Below are 18,359 nucleotides of genomic sequence, written 5' to 3' on the forward strand. Positions count from 1 at the left end.
AAACGAGGGTTTAATTTGAGTGTCAAGTAAATCTCGCATCAAATTTTGGCGCCGTTGCCGGGGATTAGCAACTTTGCTAATCCTTTGTCTTTATTTTTATATTTTGTTTTTCGTGCATTCTTATTTCAAATTCTTAGTTTGTTTGTTTCCTTGTTTTTTTTTAGGTACTGTGTATGACTCGTAGCTCTCGGCCTATTATAGAGAACATCTCCGACTTTGACGGTGATTTTGAACGCACTTTGAGGAGAACGAGGAGTCAACAAGAGCCACCACAACCTCCACCACAACCTGGGCTTGAAGAAGACGAAGTAGGTGTAGAAGAAAAGCCCACGGATCAGATTTTTGAAGAAGAACAAGCCATGGCAGCAGATAATAGAACCATCAAGGAGCTTTCGGCCTCGGGTTTGGATAATGCATTGCCTCTTTGTATCCAATACCCCACGGCTGCAGAGGGGAAGACTGAGGAATTTGAACTCAAATCCAGTTTGTTACACCATATTCCGAAGTTTCATGGCTTGTCTATGGAAGACCCCAACAAACACTTGAAGGAGTTCGAGGTGGTTTGTTCGAGCATGACCCCCGTCAATGTGGATGAGAGTATATTGAAGATGAAGGCCTTTCCATTTTCACTTATGGACAAGGCCAAAGATTGGCTCTACGAACTAGCCCCGGGAACTGTGACTTCGTGGGAGAGTATGAAGCGTGCTTTCTTGGAGAAATTCTTCCCTACTTCGAGAGTGATTCTCCTACGGAAGAAAATTAGTGGTATTCAACAGAATCATGGTGAGACATTCCCGGCTTATTATGAGCGCTTCAAGGGCCTTGTAGCTTCATGTCCTCAACATCAAATGAAGGAGGAACTTCTCCTTCAATATTTCTATGAGGGCCTCCTTCCTATCGAACGTCAAATGGTTGATGCGTCAGCGGGAGGAGCATTGGTGGACAAAACACCAAGGGATGCCAAGATTCTCATAGCCAACCGAGCGCTCAACGCTCAACAATATGAAGGAGTGGGCCAAAGGGAAGCCCCACGGCAACAAAGTGTAAATGAGGTGAGTGCTATTTCTGAAATTCAATCACAACTTGCTAATCTTACTTCTCTTGTTTCTCAGGTTGTGATTGGTCCAAAAGCACAAGAACACCAAGTTTGTGGCGTGTGCTCAATTCAAGGGCATCCATCCGACAAGTGCCCTCAACTAATCGAGAATGGTGGGTGGGAATCTGCCAATGCAATTGGTTTCCAAGGACAAAATCAAAACAACCCATACTCGAACACTTACAATGCCGGATGGAGGGACCATCCAAACTTCAAATGGAGGGAGCCACAACAAGCTGCCCAACAAGGAGGATTTAGGCCAAACCCCCCTGGTTTTTATTCCAAGCCGTATGCACCCCAACAATCCCAACAACCTTCGGCATCATCTCATTCAGGTACGTCTTTGGAAAGTAATCAAGCTATGCAATTACTAACCTCTATTTCGCAGGGGTTGCAAAATCAAAACAACCGAATAAAAAATAACGAGAAGGAGATGATGGATATGAAGAAACAAATAGGGCAGATTTCTGAGTTCCTTGGACAGATTAGAGAGCAAGGAAAGCTTCCTAGCTCAACCACAGTCAATCCAAAGGGAGGATTCGAATCCGCCAAGGCCATCACCCTAAGGGGTGGAAAAGAAGTTGGGACCGAGCCAAACAATCCCAAATCTGCCCAGAAAGTAGATGAAGAGACGACACAACCTGAGGCAGATCACCCTAACTCGGCCAAATCAGGTAATTTAAGTTCAAATTCATGTACTTCACGTCCTAATCTGCCCAATGTACCTTTTCCTCGCAGGTTCATGCAAGAAAAAAAGGAAGAAAGCGAGAAGGACATTCTTGAAACGTTCCGGAAGGTGCAAGTGAACATACCGCTTCTCGATGCAATCAAACAGGTTCCAAAGTATGCTAAATTCCTCAAGGACCTATGCAATACAAAGAGAAGAAGGGCAAACAAAGAGGTAGTGAAGGTAAGCGAGAATGTGTCCGCTGTTTTGCAACGTAAACTGCCTACCAAGTGCAAAGACCCCGGTAGTTTCACGATTCCTTGTGTAATTGGACATAATCGTTTTGAACATGCCATGCTTGATTTAGGTGCATCCATAAATGTCATGCCTTATTCTATTTATGCATCTATGAATTTGGGTGAATTAAAACAAGATGGTGTAATTATACAATTGGCTGATCGTTCTAACGCATATCCAAAAGGAGTTTTGGAGGATGTGCTTGTGCAGGTGAACCATTTAATTTTTCCGGCTGATTTCTACGTCCTAGACATGGAGGATTCAGCCCATTCTACATCTTTGCCGATTCTCCTTGGTAGGCCATTCATGAAGACGGCCCGAACGAAGATTGATGTATACAAAGGCACCTTGACAATGGAATTCGATGGGGAAGTGATTGATTTTAATATTTCTGAAACTATGAGATATCCCGTTGATGACCATTCTTGTTTTTCCATTGATGTTATCGATTCTTTGGCGCAGGTATACCTTGAAGAATTGAACGAGGACGCCCTGGAAACAACCATCACTAAGGCCATAGAGCGCAAAAATGAAGGATTTGGGCCAATGCAAGGCCACGGCAAGGAGGAGGAATTCTTTGCAATGGGTTCTAGTGAAGAAATAATTGAGGTTGTGGCAGCCCTTGAGTCATTGCCACAACAATATGGTAAGGTTCCACTCTCACTTTCAAATTCAGTTTCCACTAAGATGCTACCTTCTGTTGTTCAGGCACCATCGCTTGAACTTAAGCCGTTGCCGGACCATTTGAAGTATGTGTTTTTGGGAGAAGGCGAAACATTGCCCGTCATCATTTCATCAAGTCTCACAGCAATGGAGGAGGAGAAGCTTGTGAGGGTGCTGCGAGAGCACAAAATGGCCATAGGGTGGACTTTGGCCGACATTAAAGGAATAAGCCCTACCACATGCATGCACCGTATACTTCTTGAGGAGGGGGCTAAACCAACTCGAGAGGCTCAACGCCGTCTCAACCCTCCAATGATGGAAGTGGTGAAGAAGGAAATAATCAAGCTTTTGGATTGCGGAGTGATCTACCCTATCTCCGATAGCCGTTGGGTCTCTCCAGTTCAAGTCGTTCCCAAGAAGTCCGGAGTAACTGTTATCAAGAATGATGAGAATGAGCTCGTGCCTACACGCATTCAGACTGGATGGCGAGTATGTATCGATTACCGGAAGCTAAATGCCATGACTAGGAAAGATCACTTTCCTTTGCCATTCATCGACCAGATGCTCGAAAGGTTAGCCGGTCATGCTTTTTACTGTTTTCTTGATGGATACTCTGGATATAACCAAATTGTGATAGCCCCGGATGATCAAGAGAAGACCACATTCACATGTCCCTTTGGAACATTTGCCTATCGTCGCATGCCATTTGGCTTATGCAACGCACCAGCCACTTTCCAAAGGTGTATGGTAAGTATATTTTCCGATTTTGTTGAAAAGATCATTGAGGTTTTCATGGATGATTTCAGTGTATTTGGGAGTTCATTTGATAATTGCTTGGATAATCTGACCTTAATTTTGAACCAATCACAGACTTGGTGTTCTTGTGCTTTTGGACCAATCACAACCTGAGAAACAAGAGAAGTAAGATTAGCAAGTTGTGATTGAATTTCAGAAATAGCACTCACCTCATTTACACTTTGTTGCCGTGGGGCTTCCCTTTGGCCCACTCCTTCATATTGTTGAGCGTTGAGCGCTCGGTTGGCTATGAGAACCTTGGCATCCCTTGGTGTTTTGTCCACCAATGCTCCTCCCGCTGATGCATCAAGCATTTGACGTTCGATAGGAAGGAGGCCCTCATAGAAATATTGAAGGAGAAGTTCCTCCTTCATTTGATGTTGAGGACATGAAGCTACAAGGCCCTTGAAGCGCTCATAATAAGCCGGGAATGTCTCACCATGATTCTGTTGAATACCACTAATTTTCTTCCGTAGGAGAATCACTCTCGAAGTAGGGAAGAATTTCTCCAAGAAAGCACGCTTCATACTCTCCCACGAAGTCACAGTTCCCGGGGCTAGTTCGTAGAGCCAATCTTTGGCCTTGTCCATAAGTGAAAATGGAAAGGCCTTCATCTTCAATATACTCCCATCCACATTGACGGGGGTCATGCTCGAACAAACCACCTCGAACTCCTTCAAGTGTTTGTTGGGGTCTTCCATAGACAAGCCATGGAACTTCGGAATATGGTGTAACAAACTGGATTTGAGTTCAAATTCATCGGTCTTGCCTTGGGCAGCCGTGGGGTATTGGATACAAAGAGGCAATGCATTATCCAGACCCGAGGCCGAAAGCTCCTTGATGGTTCTATTATCTGCTGCCATGGCTTGTTCTTCTTCAAAAATCTGATCCGTGGGCTTTTCTTCTACACCTACTTCGTCTTCTTCAAGCCCAGGTTGTGGTGGCTCTTGTTGACTCCTCGTTCTCCTCAAAGTGCGTTCAAAATCACCGTCAAAGTCGGAGATGTTCTCTATAATAGGCCGAGAGCTACGAGTCATACACAGTACCTAAAAAAAAAACAAGGAAACAAACAAACTAAGAATTTGAAATAAGAATGCACGAAAAACAAAATATAAAAATAAAGACAAAGGATTAGCAAAGTTGCTAATCCCCGGCAACGGCGCCAAAATTTGATGCGAGAATTACTTGACACTCAAATTAAACCCTCGTTTGACAATTGTAGTAGAATGGATAAGTGAGGGATCGTTCTAGACCGGGGATTAGGAGGGCTTGCTAAAACCTTCTAAATGCTTTTGGACCAATCACAACCTGAGAAACAAGAGAAGTAAGATTAGCAAGTTGTGATTGAATTTCAGAAATAGCACTCACCTCATTTACACTTTGTTGCCGTGGGGCTTCCCTTTGGCCCACTCCTTCATATTGTTGAGCGTTGAGCGCTCGGTTGGCTATGAGAACCTTGGCATCCCTTGGTGTTTTGTCCACCAATGCTCCTCCCGCTGATGCATCAAGCATTTGACGTTCGATAGGAAGGAGGCCCTCATAGAAATATTGAAGGAGAAGTTCCTCCTTCATTTGATGTTGAGGACATGAAGCTACAAGGCCCTTGAAGCGCTCATAATAAGCCGGGAATGTCTCACCATGATTCTGTTGAATACCACTAATTTTCTTCCGTAGGAGAATCACTCTCGAAGTAGGGAAGAATTTCTCCAAGAAAGCACGCTTCATACTCTCCCACGAAGTCACAGTTCCCGGGGCTAGTTCGTAGAGCCAATCTTTGGCCTTGTCCATAAGTGAAAATGGAAAGGCCTTCATCTTCAATATACTCCCATCCACATTGACGGGGGTCATGCTCGAACAAACCACCTCGAACTCCTTCAAGTGTTTGTTGGGGTCTTCCATAGACAAGCCATGGAACTTCGGAATATGGTGTAACAAACTGGATTTGAGTTCAAATTCATCGGTCTTGCCTTGGGCAGCCGTGGGGTATTGGATACAAAGAGGCAATGCATTATCCAGACCCGAGGCCGAAAGCTCCTTGATGGTTCTATTATCTGCTGCCATGGCTTGTTCTTCTTCAAAAATCTGATCCGTGGGCTTTTCTTCTACACCTACTTCGTCTTCTTCAAGCCCAGGTTGTGGTGGCTCTTGTTGACTCCTCGTTCTCCTCAAAGTGCGTTCAAAATCACCGTCAAAGTCGGAGATGTTCTCTATAATAGGCCGAGAGCTACGAGTCATACACAGTACCTAAAAAAAAAACAAGGAAACAAACAAACTAAGAATTTGAAATAAGAATGCACGAAAAACAAAATATAAAAATAAAGACAAAGGATTAGCAAAGTTGCTAATCCCCGGCAACGGCGCCAAAATTTGATGCGAGAATTACTTGACACTCAAATTAAACCCTCGTTTGACAATTGTAGTAGAATGGATAAGTGAGGGATCGTTCTAGACCGGGGATTAGGAGGGCTTGCTAAAACCTTCTAAATTGACTTAAAAACATAAAAACTAAATTAAAATACTCTTAACAAGACTACTATGACTCAGAATGGCTTTGAAAAACTCAAATTGTCTAAAACAATCAAATTGACTCAAATAGAAGCTAGAACTTGATTTAGACGAATTTGCAATTGTTTATGACTCCAAAAGCTTAAAGATACAAAAATAAAAGAAATACGAATGATTAAGACTTAACAAAATAGGGGGGGAATTGTGGTTGGACGATATTAAATTAAAAAGACAGAATATAATTAAAGGCAAAATGTAAATATGAATGTGATAAAAATATGGATGATGGAATAGCCAAGGGGTTCTTCTCCACACATGTTACACTTGCAAACAAAATTGATTCTCAGTTGGTCTTTCGATAAGTTGTGAAACTCAATGCTCCAAGTTAATTAGATCCGCTTAGATTAACTTTCAGATTTCCCTAAATTCGTTGGATTGAATGGAATACGCATTACAACCAAATTATTCTTAATCAAAGTCCCTAACTATGGAATACGCATGATAGAGACATTCAACAAAGATCATTAAGTTCAACGGAAATCATAAACATCGACGAGGCATTCGTTACTATGGAATACGCATGAAACTTATGCCAAGAATTCGTTTAACGCACTTATATTCTAGCGTCATATTTATGCATGAAAATTAAGCTTGCAATCTCAATGAACATACATAAATAAGTTATCAATCAAACAGTTAAACGAATTGAATCCACAACTTATGAAATTCCAACCAAACGTAATCAATTCAAAATGCAAATATAAACATAGTTTCGAATCACCCCCTAGCTAAAGGGGGGTTTAGTTCCTCATAACTTTGAAATCAAAGAAACACCTAAACATTCCAACAACTCAAACGTGAATTGTATGAACGTTTAGGCACTCTTCTCTTCCCTTCTCATACGTACAAAACAAAGAGAATTAAATTTAAACTTTGAAATCAAAGAAACACCTAAACATTCCAACAACTCAAACTTGAATTGTATGAACGTTTAAGCACTCTTTTCTTCCTCGTTGTTGTAGCACAAGGTCTAAGGTGAGCTTTGGGGATTATGTGAAGTGTTTTGGAGGGATGGGAAGTGGTTGGATAGTGGCTGCAATGAAGGAGAAAAACTGCACAGAAAATGGAAGTGTTTGTAACTGAAAATGTGTATGGAAGAGTGAATGAATTTTGAGGAGTGTTGGATGCTTATTTATAGGTGAAATGGGGGAACAAAAGAGGGAATATTGCAGCTAGGAGGGGATGAATGATTATGGGTGCATGTGTTTGGAATAATGAAGGGGGAATGTATGTAATAAAACAACTAGGAAAAGTTATGGAAAGTTGGAAATGGGAGTGGGAACTCACGGCATTGTTGGGTTGTTTATGGGAGAATAAATGTATGATAATGGCTAAATAATTAAAGGGAATGAATGGGAGTGACACTAGGTTGGTTATGCATGTGAATGCAAGGAGGAAAGCTGAAAATGCAAGGGAAGCTCACGGCACAATGTTATTTTGCTTCTTGAAATGCATGTGAATGCATTTGAGTGTAATATGAAAAGAATGACTAATTAATGTATGTAGGGTTGATATGCATGTGAATTAGGTTGGAAAGAGGTGGAAGTGGAATGTTATGCAATGATAATGTCTTGTAAAGATGCTAATAAATAATGCATGTAGGGTTAGCTAGGTTGGCTTTGTTTGGGTGCATGTATGTTAATGGTGGTTTTGCATGTGAATTGATGGATTGTTTTTGATGGAATGGATGGTTCTTTGCATGGCTATAAGGGATAGAATAAGAGAGAATGGGCTAGGCCCTTTGTTTTATGTCCAAAGTGAAAATAAGGCCTTCAAATTCGTCCAAACTTTGGCTCCATGGATAAGCTATCCAATCCATGCCCAAAAATGCTCCAAATGGCCTCAAAATGCACTTTCTTGCTCCCTAAGCCCTTAGAACCTGAAAACACACAAAAGAAGCATAAAGAACTAAAATAACTAAAGAAACATAACGTAAATGTGCGAGAACAAGCCATTTAAGTCGCATGAATATGCTCCTATCAAATACCCCCACACTTAGCTTTTGCTAGTCCTCGAGCAAAACAGAATAAAAACAAATAAACAAAACGACACTAAACACGTAAAACACAACCTAAACCTTCCAACAACCGTCTTAGGGATTTCCAATGCACATGACATGTTAAAAATCATCATTCTCACAGATTTTTAGTCATCTTCACACTTAAGTACATTCTTAATCATAGTCACCATATACTAGTTCACAATTAAGCATTTAAAACCATGTTTTGAATGTAGTAACATGCCTTAGAGAATTTGCTCAATTCCTTACAAGATATGCACTCGATTTTCACTCAGAATTTCTAACTACACACCCTAATCTAGTCATATGTGAGAAGATTGATGTAAACATGAAAACGAACACTCACATATATGTATCATAAAGAGAGCAATTTCTGGAGTTAATAAGCATGTTTAGGTATGATCTCATGAATGGAATGCTACTACTTAGAATGAGAACCAGTGATTCCATAAGCTCATATCAATTTCAAACTCCGCAAATTGAAACACATAACACTCAAGATAGAAGTTGAGGGAGGTAACGGGGCTAAGGGTAATGGTTTAACAAAGAAAGGTAGAGTACACAAACGTTCTTAAAGCAATAGTGAGCAAAGTATTGAATTAGGCACTTAGAATTCCCTTTAGAACGCAGAAGTTAACTTTGAACACCCAAGGGGAAGTCACAACACTTAGGGCCATATTCAAACTTTTTGGGCCCTTTCATCAACAATCACACTTGTGAGTCCATTCTCACTTATTTTCACTCTTTTTCTTTTCTTTTCTTTTTTTTTTTTTTTTTTTTTTTTTTTTTTTTTTTTTTTTTTCTTTTTCCCGTGCCTCCTTTAAGACTTAGGCACATACATACACACAAAAATCCCTTCCCCCACACTTATTTTCTGCAACATATTAATAAAAAGGAATTCAATTAAGTCATGCTCACTATCCTTTAAGAACAAGGGTATAGGAAAGTCCTACTCTAGGCTAGGTAAGGGGTGATGTGGGTTAACAAAGAATAAAGGCTAAACGAGGCTCAACGGGGTTAAAACTTACAATAAATACGAAATATGGGAAGTAAGGCTATTTGGTTATGGTGGCAACTACACAACTTCATCTTGATATATGTTATGCAATTCAATGTCATGCTTTGAATGAAACGGATATAAGTTCTAGCATTTAGTTCTATCATGATACAATTGCATTCTAAGTAGTAACCAAGCAAGGAATAATGAGATCATGCAACAACTTTAGAAAACAAAGAATCACAGAAAATAACTCTCCAAAGAAGGTAATGGCTCGAGTCTCACAGGGTTGTAGCGTTTGTTTGAGTTCCTTCCTTCAAGCATGTTACAAAAACGAATTTTTCTTTTATGATTGCATGTGAAGTCATATATTATAACCATAACTAAGCATAAACCAAGAGTAAATCAAACTTTTCTCTATGTTTATAACTCTTTCTAACCGTCATGCAATTATAAACCAAATCCTTAACATTGTGTTGGAAGGTATCCTAAGACACAAACTCACAAAAACGACTCAAAACACTCTTTTTAGGCTTTTCAAAACAATTTTTCAAATTTTTATGTGCTTTTCGGAGTTATAAAACAACACACACTAAAATAGTTTTAAAACAGTGAGAAACAACATGTGAAGTGATAGGTGATAAAATCCAACGAATTTGCATCAAATATACTTAGTTACCCCCCCACACTTAAATCAAACATTGTCCTCAATGTTTTAAGCATAGATTCACACAAAGCATAAGTAAATACACAAAAAGCACTTAAACATACTAAACATGGCAAAATGTAATTAACAAAGAGAAGAGTTTAGGGACGCAAATCTGGTTATGGAGTGTAAATTCCATCTTCTCTTTGTTGATTGCAATGAGGCTTGATCATGATGATCCACAGGCTTACTCTCGAACTGGTTTCCGCCCATCATTGATTTTCCTTTGTGCTACTGGGCTGGAGGATTCTTTTGGTCTTCCCCGAAGGTCTGAGCTTATCCCTTTTGTCTGTTTCTTTGTTCAATCTGTGCAGGAGTGGTCCCTTCTCTGGAAGTGTATCAACCGTTGAAGATGACTACTCGAGAGCAACGCTAGGTAAGCAATCAGGAATAGGTTCCAGGCAGTTGGCTCCAGATCGGAAGACTGACTCCAAGTGCCGGCTGATTGCTTCTTTCACTTTGCCATGCGAGTAAGAACAAGGACAAAGAAAAAGACAGGGAGAGAGCATGATATGAGATACTTTTGCTTTTGACCTTGATGATATGAGATACCTTTGCTTTTGAAGAAGCGGTGAAGGAATCAGCGCATGTATTTCCTCCTGGGTCATATGTACTCCAGGTATCTGGTATCATCTTTGGGGAAGAAGAAAATTTTGAGTAATTCAAAAGGCTTTGCTGGGAGTGCGCCCTCAGAGGTGAGAGAGAGTTGGGCATTTTTCTTCAGGTTTACCCTGCCATAAAAGACGAAGGTCGACATATATAGAGATAATATCAAGTGGTGGTACTTTTTACCTTCGTCGACAAACGTTTTGATCCCGCAAATCCGGCTTTTTGAAATAATGGCGCCTCTTCGATCTCTGAACACGCCTCTTCGATTTCTGAGCAGGCGCCCCTTCGAGTGCTGAACGACACGTGGTAGTGCAGATGCGGCTCCTTTTGACAAAGCTGCACGCGTCTTCTGAAAAGCTGAGAAAGTGTCGCCGAACTTTGCGCTTGTCGGCTAAAGACGTGTAATTGAGATGATGGCCTCCACGTGTTATCAGCTTTGTCAGATATCTTTTGACAAAGCTGAACGCGTTTTCTGAAAAACCGCGAAAGCGTCGTCGAAATTTGCGGAGGAAAATCCGGATCTCTGAATCGGTGGACGCGTCGCCATGGCTTTTTATGGAGCTATCGATCACCCCAACAAATACACTCTGAAGAAATCCCATTCTTGAAAAATCGACTCCGGCCCTTTGAGAATTAACTCCAACCACCCCTTCTTTCTGAACACTTTTGAAAAATGGCAAACTCATCGAACCTTAGCTTGGAATTGAGCCTTAGCAGTGATACGGGCGCGCCGCGTCAAGGTAACGTATGGCGCCCTTCTTTCTTTTCTTCTAACGGTCCTCTCACAGGTGAAGACTCCGTGATGCAGGACGCCACAACAGCTACAATAGTAGCTAGGAACCTCTTCACTCCGAAAGATAGTAGGCTGCTGTCAGGACGGTCCGATGAGCTGGCCGTTCAAGAGTCCCTCGCACTTAGTGTTCAGTGTGCGAGTTCTGTGTCCAACATGGGCCAACGCCTGCTTGCCCGCTCCCGTCAGGTGGAATCATTGATGGCAGAAGTGGAAAGTCTCAAGCAGGAGATCCAGCAGCTGAAGTATGAGAATAGAAGTTTGCACGTGCTTGCAAACAACTATTCGACGGGCATGAAGAGGAAGCTTGATGAGCTGCAAGAGTCTGAAGGTCGGATTCACAGTGACCGTCAAAGGTTCTCGTCTTTCCTCCAGAGGCAACTTTTTCCTGGCTCATCCAGCGCTTGGCCAAGTATTGAGGCCTGGAATGCTCTATCTTCGATGCCTTCTGCTCCTATGCCTTCTGTTCCAACGCCTTCTGTTCCTACGCCTTCCGCTCCGATGCCTTCTGCTCCTACGCCTTCCGCTTCAAGAGTAAAGCCACGTAGTGGGGCCTCAAGCAAACACCCTTTGTGAAGCACCATCTTTCTTTGTTTAGCAGTGCCTATCAATAAATCAAACATTTTCTCAATGTTACAATCATAGACTCACATAATTAATAAACAAACAAACAATAACAACTAAACAACCTAAGTAGCGCTAAGACACAAACAAACACCAAAATGACTCAAATGACTCTAAAAACACATATTTTTGGGTTTTTCAAAAGATCTTTTTTTTTTTTTTTTTTTTTTTTTTTTTATTTTTTTTATCAAATTTTCGAAGTTTTATACCAAGACACTATAAAAAACGCTTAAAACAGCAAGAAACAACATTCTAAGTGATAGGTGAATAAATCCCACGAAATTCATGCAAATACAAATTGTTTACCCCCCCACACTTAAATCAAACCTTGTCCTCAATGTTTTAAGCAGAAAGTCACAACAGAGCAAGCAAATAAACAAATACGAGAAAGAAAGCAAAGTAAGGCAGTAAAGAAAAAGAAAGGAATAAAAATAAGTCTCTTAAAGGGGTTTTCCAAGTTCTTCTCTATTCGGATGCATGGGTTGCCTCCCAAGTAGCGCTTTCTTTTACGTCTTGCAGCCGGACGGTACCTCCGTTTAAGCTTGACTAGGTTCCACGGCATGGAGGGGTACCTCCTCCACGACATGCTCCTCAAACATCTCGTAATAGGGCTTCAATCGATGCCCATTCACTTTGAATTCTTGCTGCGTCCTTGAACTTTTGATTTGCACTGCACCATGAGGGAAAACATTAGTAACAACAAACGGGCCAATCCATTTAGAACGCAACTTACCAGGAAACAACCGTAGGCGAGAGTTGAAAAGTAACACTTTCTGCCCAACTGTGAAGGTCTTGGTTCGAATCATTTTATCATGGAATGCTTTGGTCTTGGTTTTGTACATCCGGGCATTCTCATAGGCTTCATTCCGAATCTCCTCAAGTTCATTCAATTGGAGCTTCCTATGAACTCCCGCTGCATCTATGTCCATGTTGAAAATCTTCACGGCCCAATGTGCCTTGTGCTCTAACTCTACGGGCAAATGACATGGCTTACCATAGACGAGCCGAAAAGGTGACATCCCAATGGGTGTTTTGTATGCCGTACGATATGCCCACAGTGCATCATCTAAACGTAAGCTCCAATCCCTCCTTGTTGGTCCAACGGTCTTCTCCAAAATTTGTTTGATTTCTCGGTTAGACACCTCGGCTTGGCCATTTGTTTGAGGATGGTAAGGTGTGGAGACCTTATGGTTGACATGGTACTTTCTTAGCAACGCCTCAATGGTCCGATTGCAAAAGTGAGACCCTCCATCACTTATGATTACTCTCGGCATTCCAAACCTAGCAAAAATGTTAGTTTTCACGAAATCTGCAACCACCTTAGAATCGTTAGTACGGGTGGCTTTTGCTTCCACCCATTTAGAAACATAATCAACGGCTAGCAAGATATAAGTGAAACCATAAGATGGAGGGAAAGGGCCCATGAAATCAATGCCCCAAACATCAAAAATTTCAACATTAAAGACAGGGGTTTGCGGCATTTGGTCCTTGGTACCTATGTTACCCATTCGTTGGCAACGATCACAAGACATACAAAAGGTTCTAGCATCCCTAAATATAGTCGGCCAATAAAAACCACACTCTAAAACCTTGAGGGCAGTGCGTTGTGTGCCAAAATGACCACCACATGCATATGTGTGACAAAAGCTTAGAATTGAGTGAAATTCAGAATCATGCACACATCTACGTACAATTTGATCTGAGCAATACTTCCACAAATAAGGGTCATCCCAAACATAGAAACGTGCATCATTTTTAAGCTTATCACGTTGGTGCTTGTTTAGTTCATTTGGAATTTGTTTAGCCACCAAGTAATTCACTAAATCTGCATACCATGGTTCACTTACCTCAATGGAAAGCAGCTGCTCATCGGGAAAAGTTTCAGGGATAGGTACGGCATGTTCATGCTCCTCGTGGATCATTCGGCTTAAATGGTCAGCCACTACATTCTCGCTTCCTTTCTTATCCCGGATTTCAATATCAAATTCTTGAAGAAGAAGAATCCAACGGATAAGCCTCGGCTTTGCTTCCTTTTTCGTGAGCAAGTACCTCAAAGCTGCATGATCAGAATAAACGATTACTTTAGTACCAATTAAATATGAACGGAATTTATCTAAAGCAAAAACCACAGCTAGAAGTTCTTTTTCCGTCGTGGAGTAGTTCAATTGGGCATCATTGAGAGTCCGAGAGGCATAGTATATGACATGCGGCCGCTTGTCTCTTCTTTGTCCTAGAACAGCTCCTAATGCATAGTCGGATGCATCGCACATGAGCTCGAACGGAAGGCTCCAATCTGGAGGTACAATAATGGGGGCCGAGACTAGCTTCTCCTTGAGTTGGTTAAATGCCGAATTACACTCTCCATCAAACTTGAATGGCACATCTTTTTGAAGCAATCGGCAAAGAGGGTTGGACATCTTGGAGAAGTCCTTGATAAAACGCCTATAGAACCCTGCATGGCCAAGAAACGAACGTACCTCTCTAACCGAAGTAGGAGAGGGTAAGTGACGTACAAGGTCTATTTTTGATTTATCTACTTCAATTCCTTTTTCTGAAACAATATGTCCTAAAACTATACCTTGTTTCACCATAAAGTGACATTTCTCCCAATTCAAGACAAGGTTAGTTTCAACACATCGTTTCAAAATTAAGGTCAGATTATCCAAGCAATTATCAAATGAACTCCCAAATACACTGAAATCATCCATGAAAACCTCAATGATCTTTTCAACAAAATCGGAAAATATACTTACCATACACCTTTGGAAAGTGGCCGGTGCGTTGCATAAGCCAAATAGCATGCGACGATAAGCAAATGTTCCAAAGGGACATGTGAATGTGGTCTTCTCTTGATCATCCGGGGCTATCACAATTTGGTTATATCCAGAGTATCCATCAAGAAAACAGTAAAAAGCATGACCGGCTAACCTTTCGAGCATCTGGTCGATGAATGGCAAAGGAAAATGATCTTTCCTAGTCATGGCATTTAGCTTCCGGTAATCGATACATACTCGCCATCCAGTCTGAATGCGTGTAGGCACGAGCTCATTCTCATCATTCTTGATAACAGTTACTCCGGACTTCTTGGGAACGACTTGAACTGGAGAGACCCAACGGCTATCGGAGATAGGGTAGATCACTCCGCAATCCAAAAGCTTGATTATTTCTTTCTTCACCACTTCCATCATCGGAGGGTTGAGACGGCGTTGAGCCTCTCGAGTTGGTTTAGCCCCCTCCTCAAGAAGTATACGGTGCATGCATGTGGTAGGGCTTATTCCTTTAATGTCGGCCAAAGTCCACCCTATGGCCATTTTGTGCTCTCGCAGCACCCTCACAAGCTTCTCCTCCTCCATTGTTGTGAGACTTGATGAAATGATGACGGGCAATGTTTCGCTTTCTCCCAAAAACACATACTTCAAATGGTCCGGCAACGGCTTAAGTTCAAGCGATGGTGCCTGAACAACAGAAGGTAGCATCTTAGTGGAAACTGAATTTGAAAGTGAGAGTGGAACCTTACCATATTGTTGTGGTAATGACTCAAGGGCTGCCACAACCTCAATTATTTCTTCACTAGAACCCATTGCAAAGAATTCCTCCTCCTTGCCGTGGCCTTGCATTGGCCCAAATCCTTCATTTTTGCGCTCTATGGCCTTAGTGATGGTTGTTTCCAGGGCGTCCTCATTCAATTCTTCAAGGTATACCTGCGCCAAAGAATCGATAACATCAATGGAAAAACAAGAATGGTCATCAACGGGATATCTCATAGTTTCAGAAATATTAAAATCAATCACTTCCCCATCGAATTCCATTGTCAAGGTGCCTTTGTATACATCAATCTTCGTTCGGGCCGTCTTCATGAATGGCCTACCAAGGAGAATCGGCAAAGATGTAGAATGGGCTGAATCCTCCATGTCTAGGACGTAGAAATCAGCCGGAAAAATTAAATGGTTCACCTGCACAAGCACATCTTCCAAAACTCCTTTTGGATACGCGTTAGAACGATCGGCCAATTGTATAATTACACCATCTTGTTTTAATTCACCCAAATTCATAGATGCATAAATCGAATAAGGCATGACATTTATGGATGCACCTAAATCAAGCATGGCATGTTCAAAACGATTATGTCCAATCATACAAGGAATCGTGAAACTACCGGGGTCTTTGCACTTGGTAGGCAGTTTACGTTGCAAAACAGCGGACACATTCTCGCTTACCTTCACTACCTCTTTGTTTGCCCTTCTTCTCTTTGTATTGCATAGGTCCTTGAGGAATTTAGCATACTTTGGAACCTGTTTGATTGCATCGAGAAGTGGTATGTTCACTTGCACCTTCCGGAACGTTTCAAGAATGTCCTTCTCGCTTTCTTCCTTTTTTTCTTGCATGAACCTACGAGGAAAAGGTACATTGGGCAGATTAGGACGTGAAGTACATGAATTTGAACTTAAATTACCTGATTTGGCCGAGTTAGGGTGATCTGCCTCAGGTTGTGTCTTCTCTTCATCTACTTTCTGGGCAGATGTGGGATTGTTTGGCTCGGTCCCAACTTCTTTTCCACCCCTTAGGGTGATGGCCTTGGCGGATTCGAATCCTCCCTTTGGATTGACTGTGGTTGAGCTAGGAAGCTTTCCTTGCTCTCTAATCTGTCCAAGGAACTCAGAAATCTGCCCTATTTGTTTCTTCATATCCATCATCTCCTTCTCGTTATTTTCTATTCGGTTGTTTTGATTTTGCAACCCCTGCGAAATAGAGGTTAGTAATTGCATAGCTTGATTACTTTCCAAAGACGTACCTGAATGAGATGATGCCGAAGGTTGTTGGGATTGTTGGGGTGCATACGGCTTGGAATAAAAACCAGGGGGGTTTGGCCTAAATCCTCCTTGTTGGGCAGCTTGTTGTGGCTCCCTCCATTTGAAGTTTGGATGGTCCCTCCATCCGGCATTGTAAGTGTTCGAGTATGGGTTGTTTTGATTTTGTCCTTGGAAACCAATTGCATTGGCAGATTCCCACCCACCATTCTCGATTAGTTGAGGGCACTTGTCGGATGGATGCCCTTGAATTGAGCACACGCCACAGACTTGGTGTTCTTGTGCTTTTGGACCAATCACAACCTGAGAAACAAGAGAAGTAAGATTAGCAAGTTGTGATTGAATTTCAGAAATAGCACTCACCTCATTTACACTTTGTTGCCGTGGGGCTTCCCTTTGGCCCACTCCTTCATATTGTTGAGCGTTGAGCGCTCGGTTGGCTATGAGAACCTTGGCATCCCTTGGTGTTTTGTCCACCAATGCTCCTCCCGCTGATGCATCAAGCATTTGACGTTCGATAGGAAGGAGGCCCTCATAGAAATATTGAAGGAGAAGTTCCTCCTTCATTTGATGTTGAGGACATGAAGCTACAAGGCCCTTGAAGCGCTCATAATAAGCCGGGAATGTCTCACCATGATTCTGTTGAATACCACTAATTTTCTTCCGTAGGAGAATCACTCTCGAAGTAGGGAAGAATTTCTCCAAGAAAGCACGCTTCATACTCTCCCACGAAGTCACAGTTCCCGGGGCTAGTTCGTAGAGCCAATCTTTGGCCTTGTCCATAAGTGAAAATGGAAAGGCCTTCATCTTCAATATACTCCCATCCACATTGACGGGGGTCATGCTCGAACAAACCACCTCGAACTCCTTCAAGTGTTTGTTGGGGTCTTCCATAGACAAGCCATGGAACTTCGGAATATGGTGTAACAAACTGGATTTGAGTTCAAATTCATCGGTCTTGCCTTGGGCAGCCGTGGGGTATTGGATACAAAGAGGCAATGCATTATCCAGACCCGAGGCCGAAAGCTCCTTGATGGTTCTATTATCTGCTGCCATGGCTTGTTCTTCTTCAAAAATCTGATCCGTGGGCTTTTCTTCTACACCTACTTCGTCTTCTTCAAGCCCAGGTTGTGGTGGCTCTTGTTGACTCCTCGTTCTCCTCAAAGTGCGTTCAAAATCACCGTCAAAGTCGGAGATGTTCTCTATAATAGGCCGAGAGCTACGAGTCATACACAGTACCTAAAAAAAAAACAAGGAAACAAACAAACTAAGAATTTGAAATAAGAATGCACGAAAAACAAAATATAAAAATAAAGACAAAGGATTAGCAAAGTTGCTAATCCCCGGCAACGGCGCCAAAATTTGATGCGAGAATTACTTGACACTCAAATTAAACCCTCGTTTGACAATTGTAGTAGAATGGATAAGTGAGGGATCGTTCTAGACCGGGGATTAGGAGGGCTTGCTAAAACCTTCTAAATTGACTTAAAAACATAAAAACTAAATTAAAATACTCTTAACAAGACTACTATGACTCAGAATGGCTTTGAAAAACTCAAATTGTCTAAAACAATCAAATTGACTCAAATAGAAGCTAGAACTTGATTTAGACGAATTTGCAATTGTTTATGACTCCAAAAGCTTAAAGATACAAAAATAAAAGAAATACGAATGATTAAGACTTAACAAAATAGGGGGGGAATTGTGGTTGGACGATATTAA

At 41.7% G+C, this 18,359-nt stretch overlaps 2 protein-coding genes across 2 annotated transcripts; one reads left to right on the forward strand and one right to left on the reverse strand.

The window, feature by feature from the left end:
• Positions 1–476: 476 nt before the first annotated feature.
• Positions 477–10,381, forward strand: LOC125480562 (the record flags this gene model as incomplete). The annotated part of the gene is made up of 5 exons (XM_048591524.1): positions 477–968; positions 1,806–2,513; positions 3,054–3,598; positions 9,992–10,007; positions 10,373–10,381. Coding segments are annotated over 5 exons (1,770 nt in total), but the record flags the coding sequence as incomplete, so codon positions are not given.
• A 5,158-nt stretch (positions 10,382–15,539) lies between these two features.
• On the reverse strand, positions 15,540–17,576 carry LOC125480567 (the record flags this gene model as incomplete). The annotated part of the gene is made up of 2 exons (XM_048591528.1): positions 15,540–16,247; positions 17,085–17,576. Coding segments are annotated over 2 exons (1,200 nt in total), but the record flags the coding sequence as incomplete, so codon positions are not given.
• Positions 17,577–18,359: the final 783 nt, after the last annotated feature.

Source organism: the organism of the source record quoted next, unplaced genomic scaffold, assembly GCF_019419815.1.
Source record: "Pyrus x bretschneideri cultivar Hongxiangsu unplaced genomic scaffold, Pyrus_bretschneideri_v1 Contig10, whole genome shotgun sequence".
NCBI classification, from domain to species: domain Eukaryota; kingdom Viridiplantae; phylum Streptophyta; class Magnoliopsida; order Rosales; family Rosaceae; genus Pyrus; species Pyrus x bretschneideri.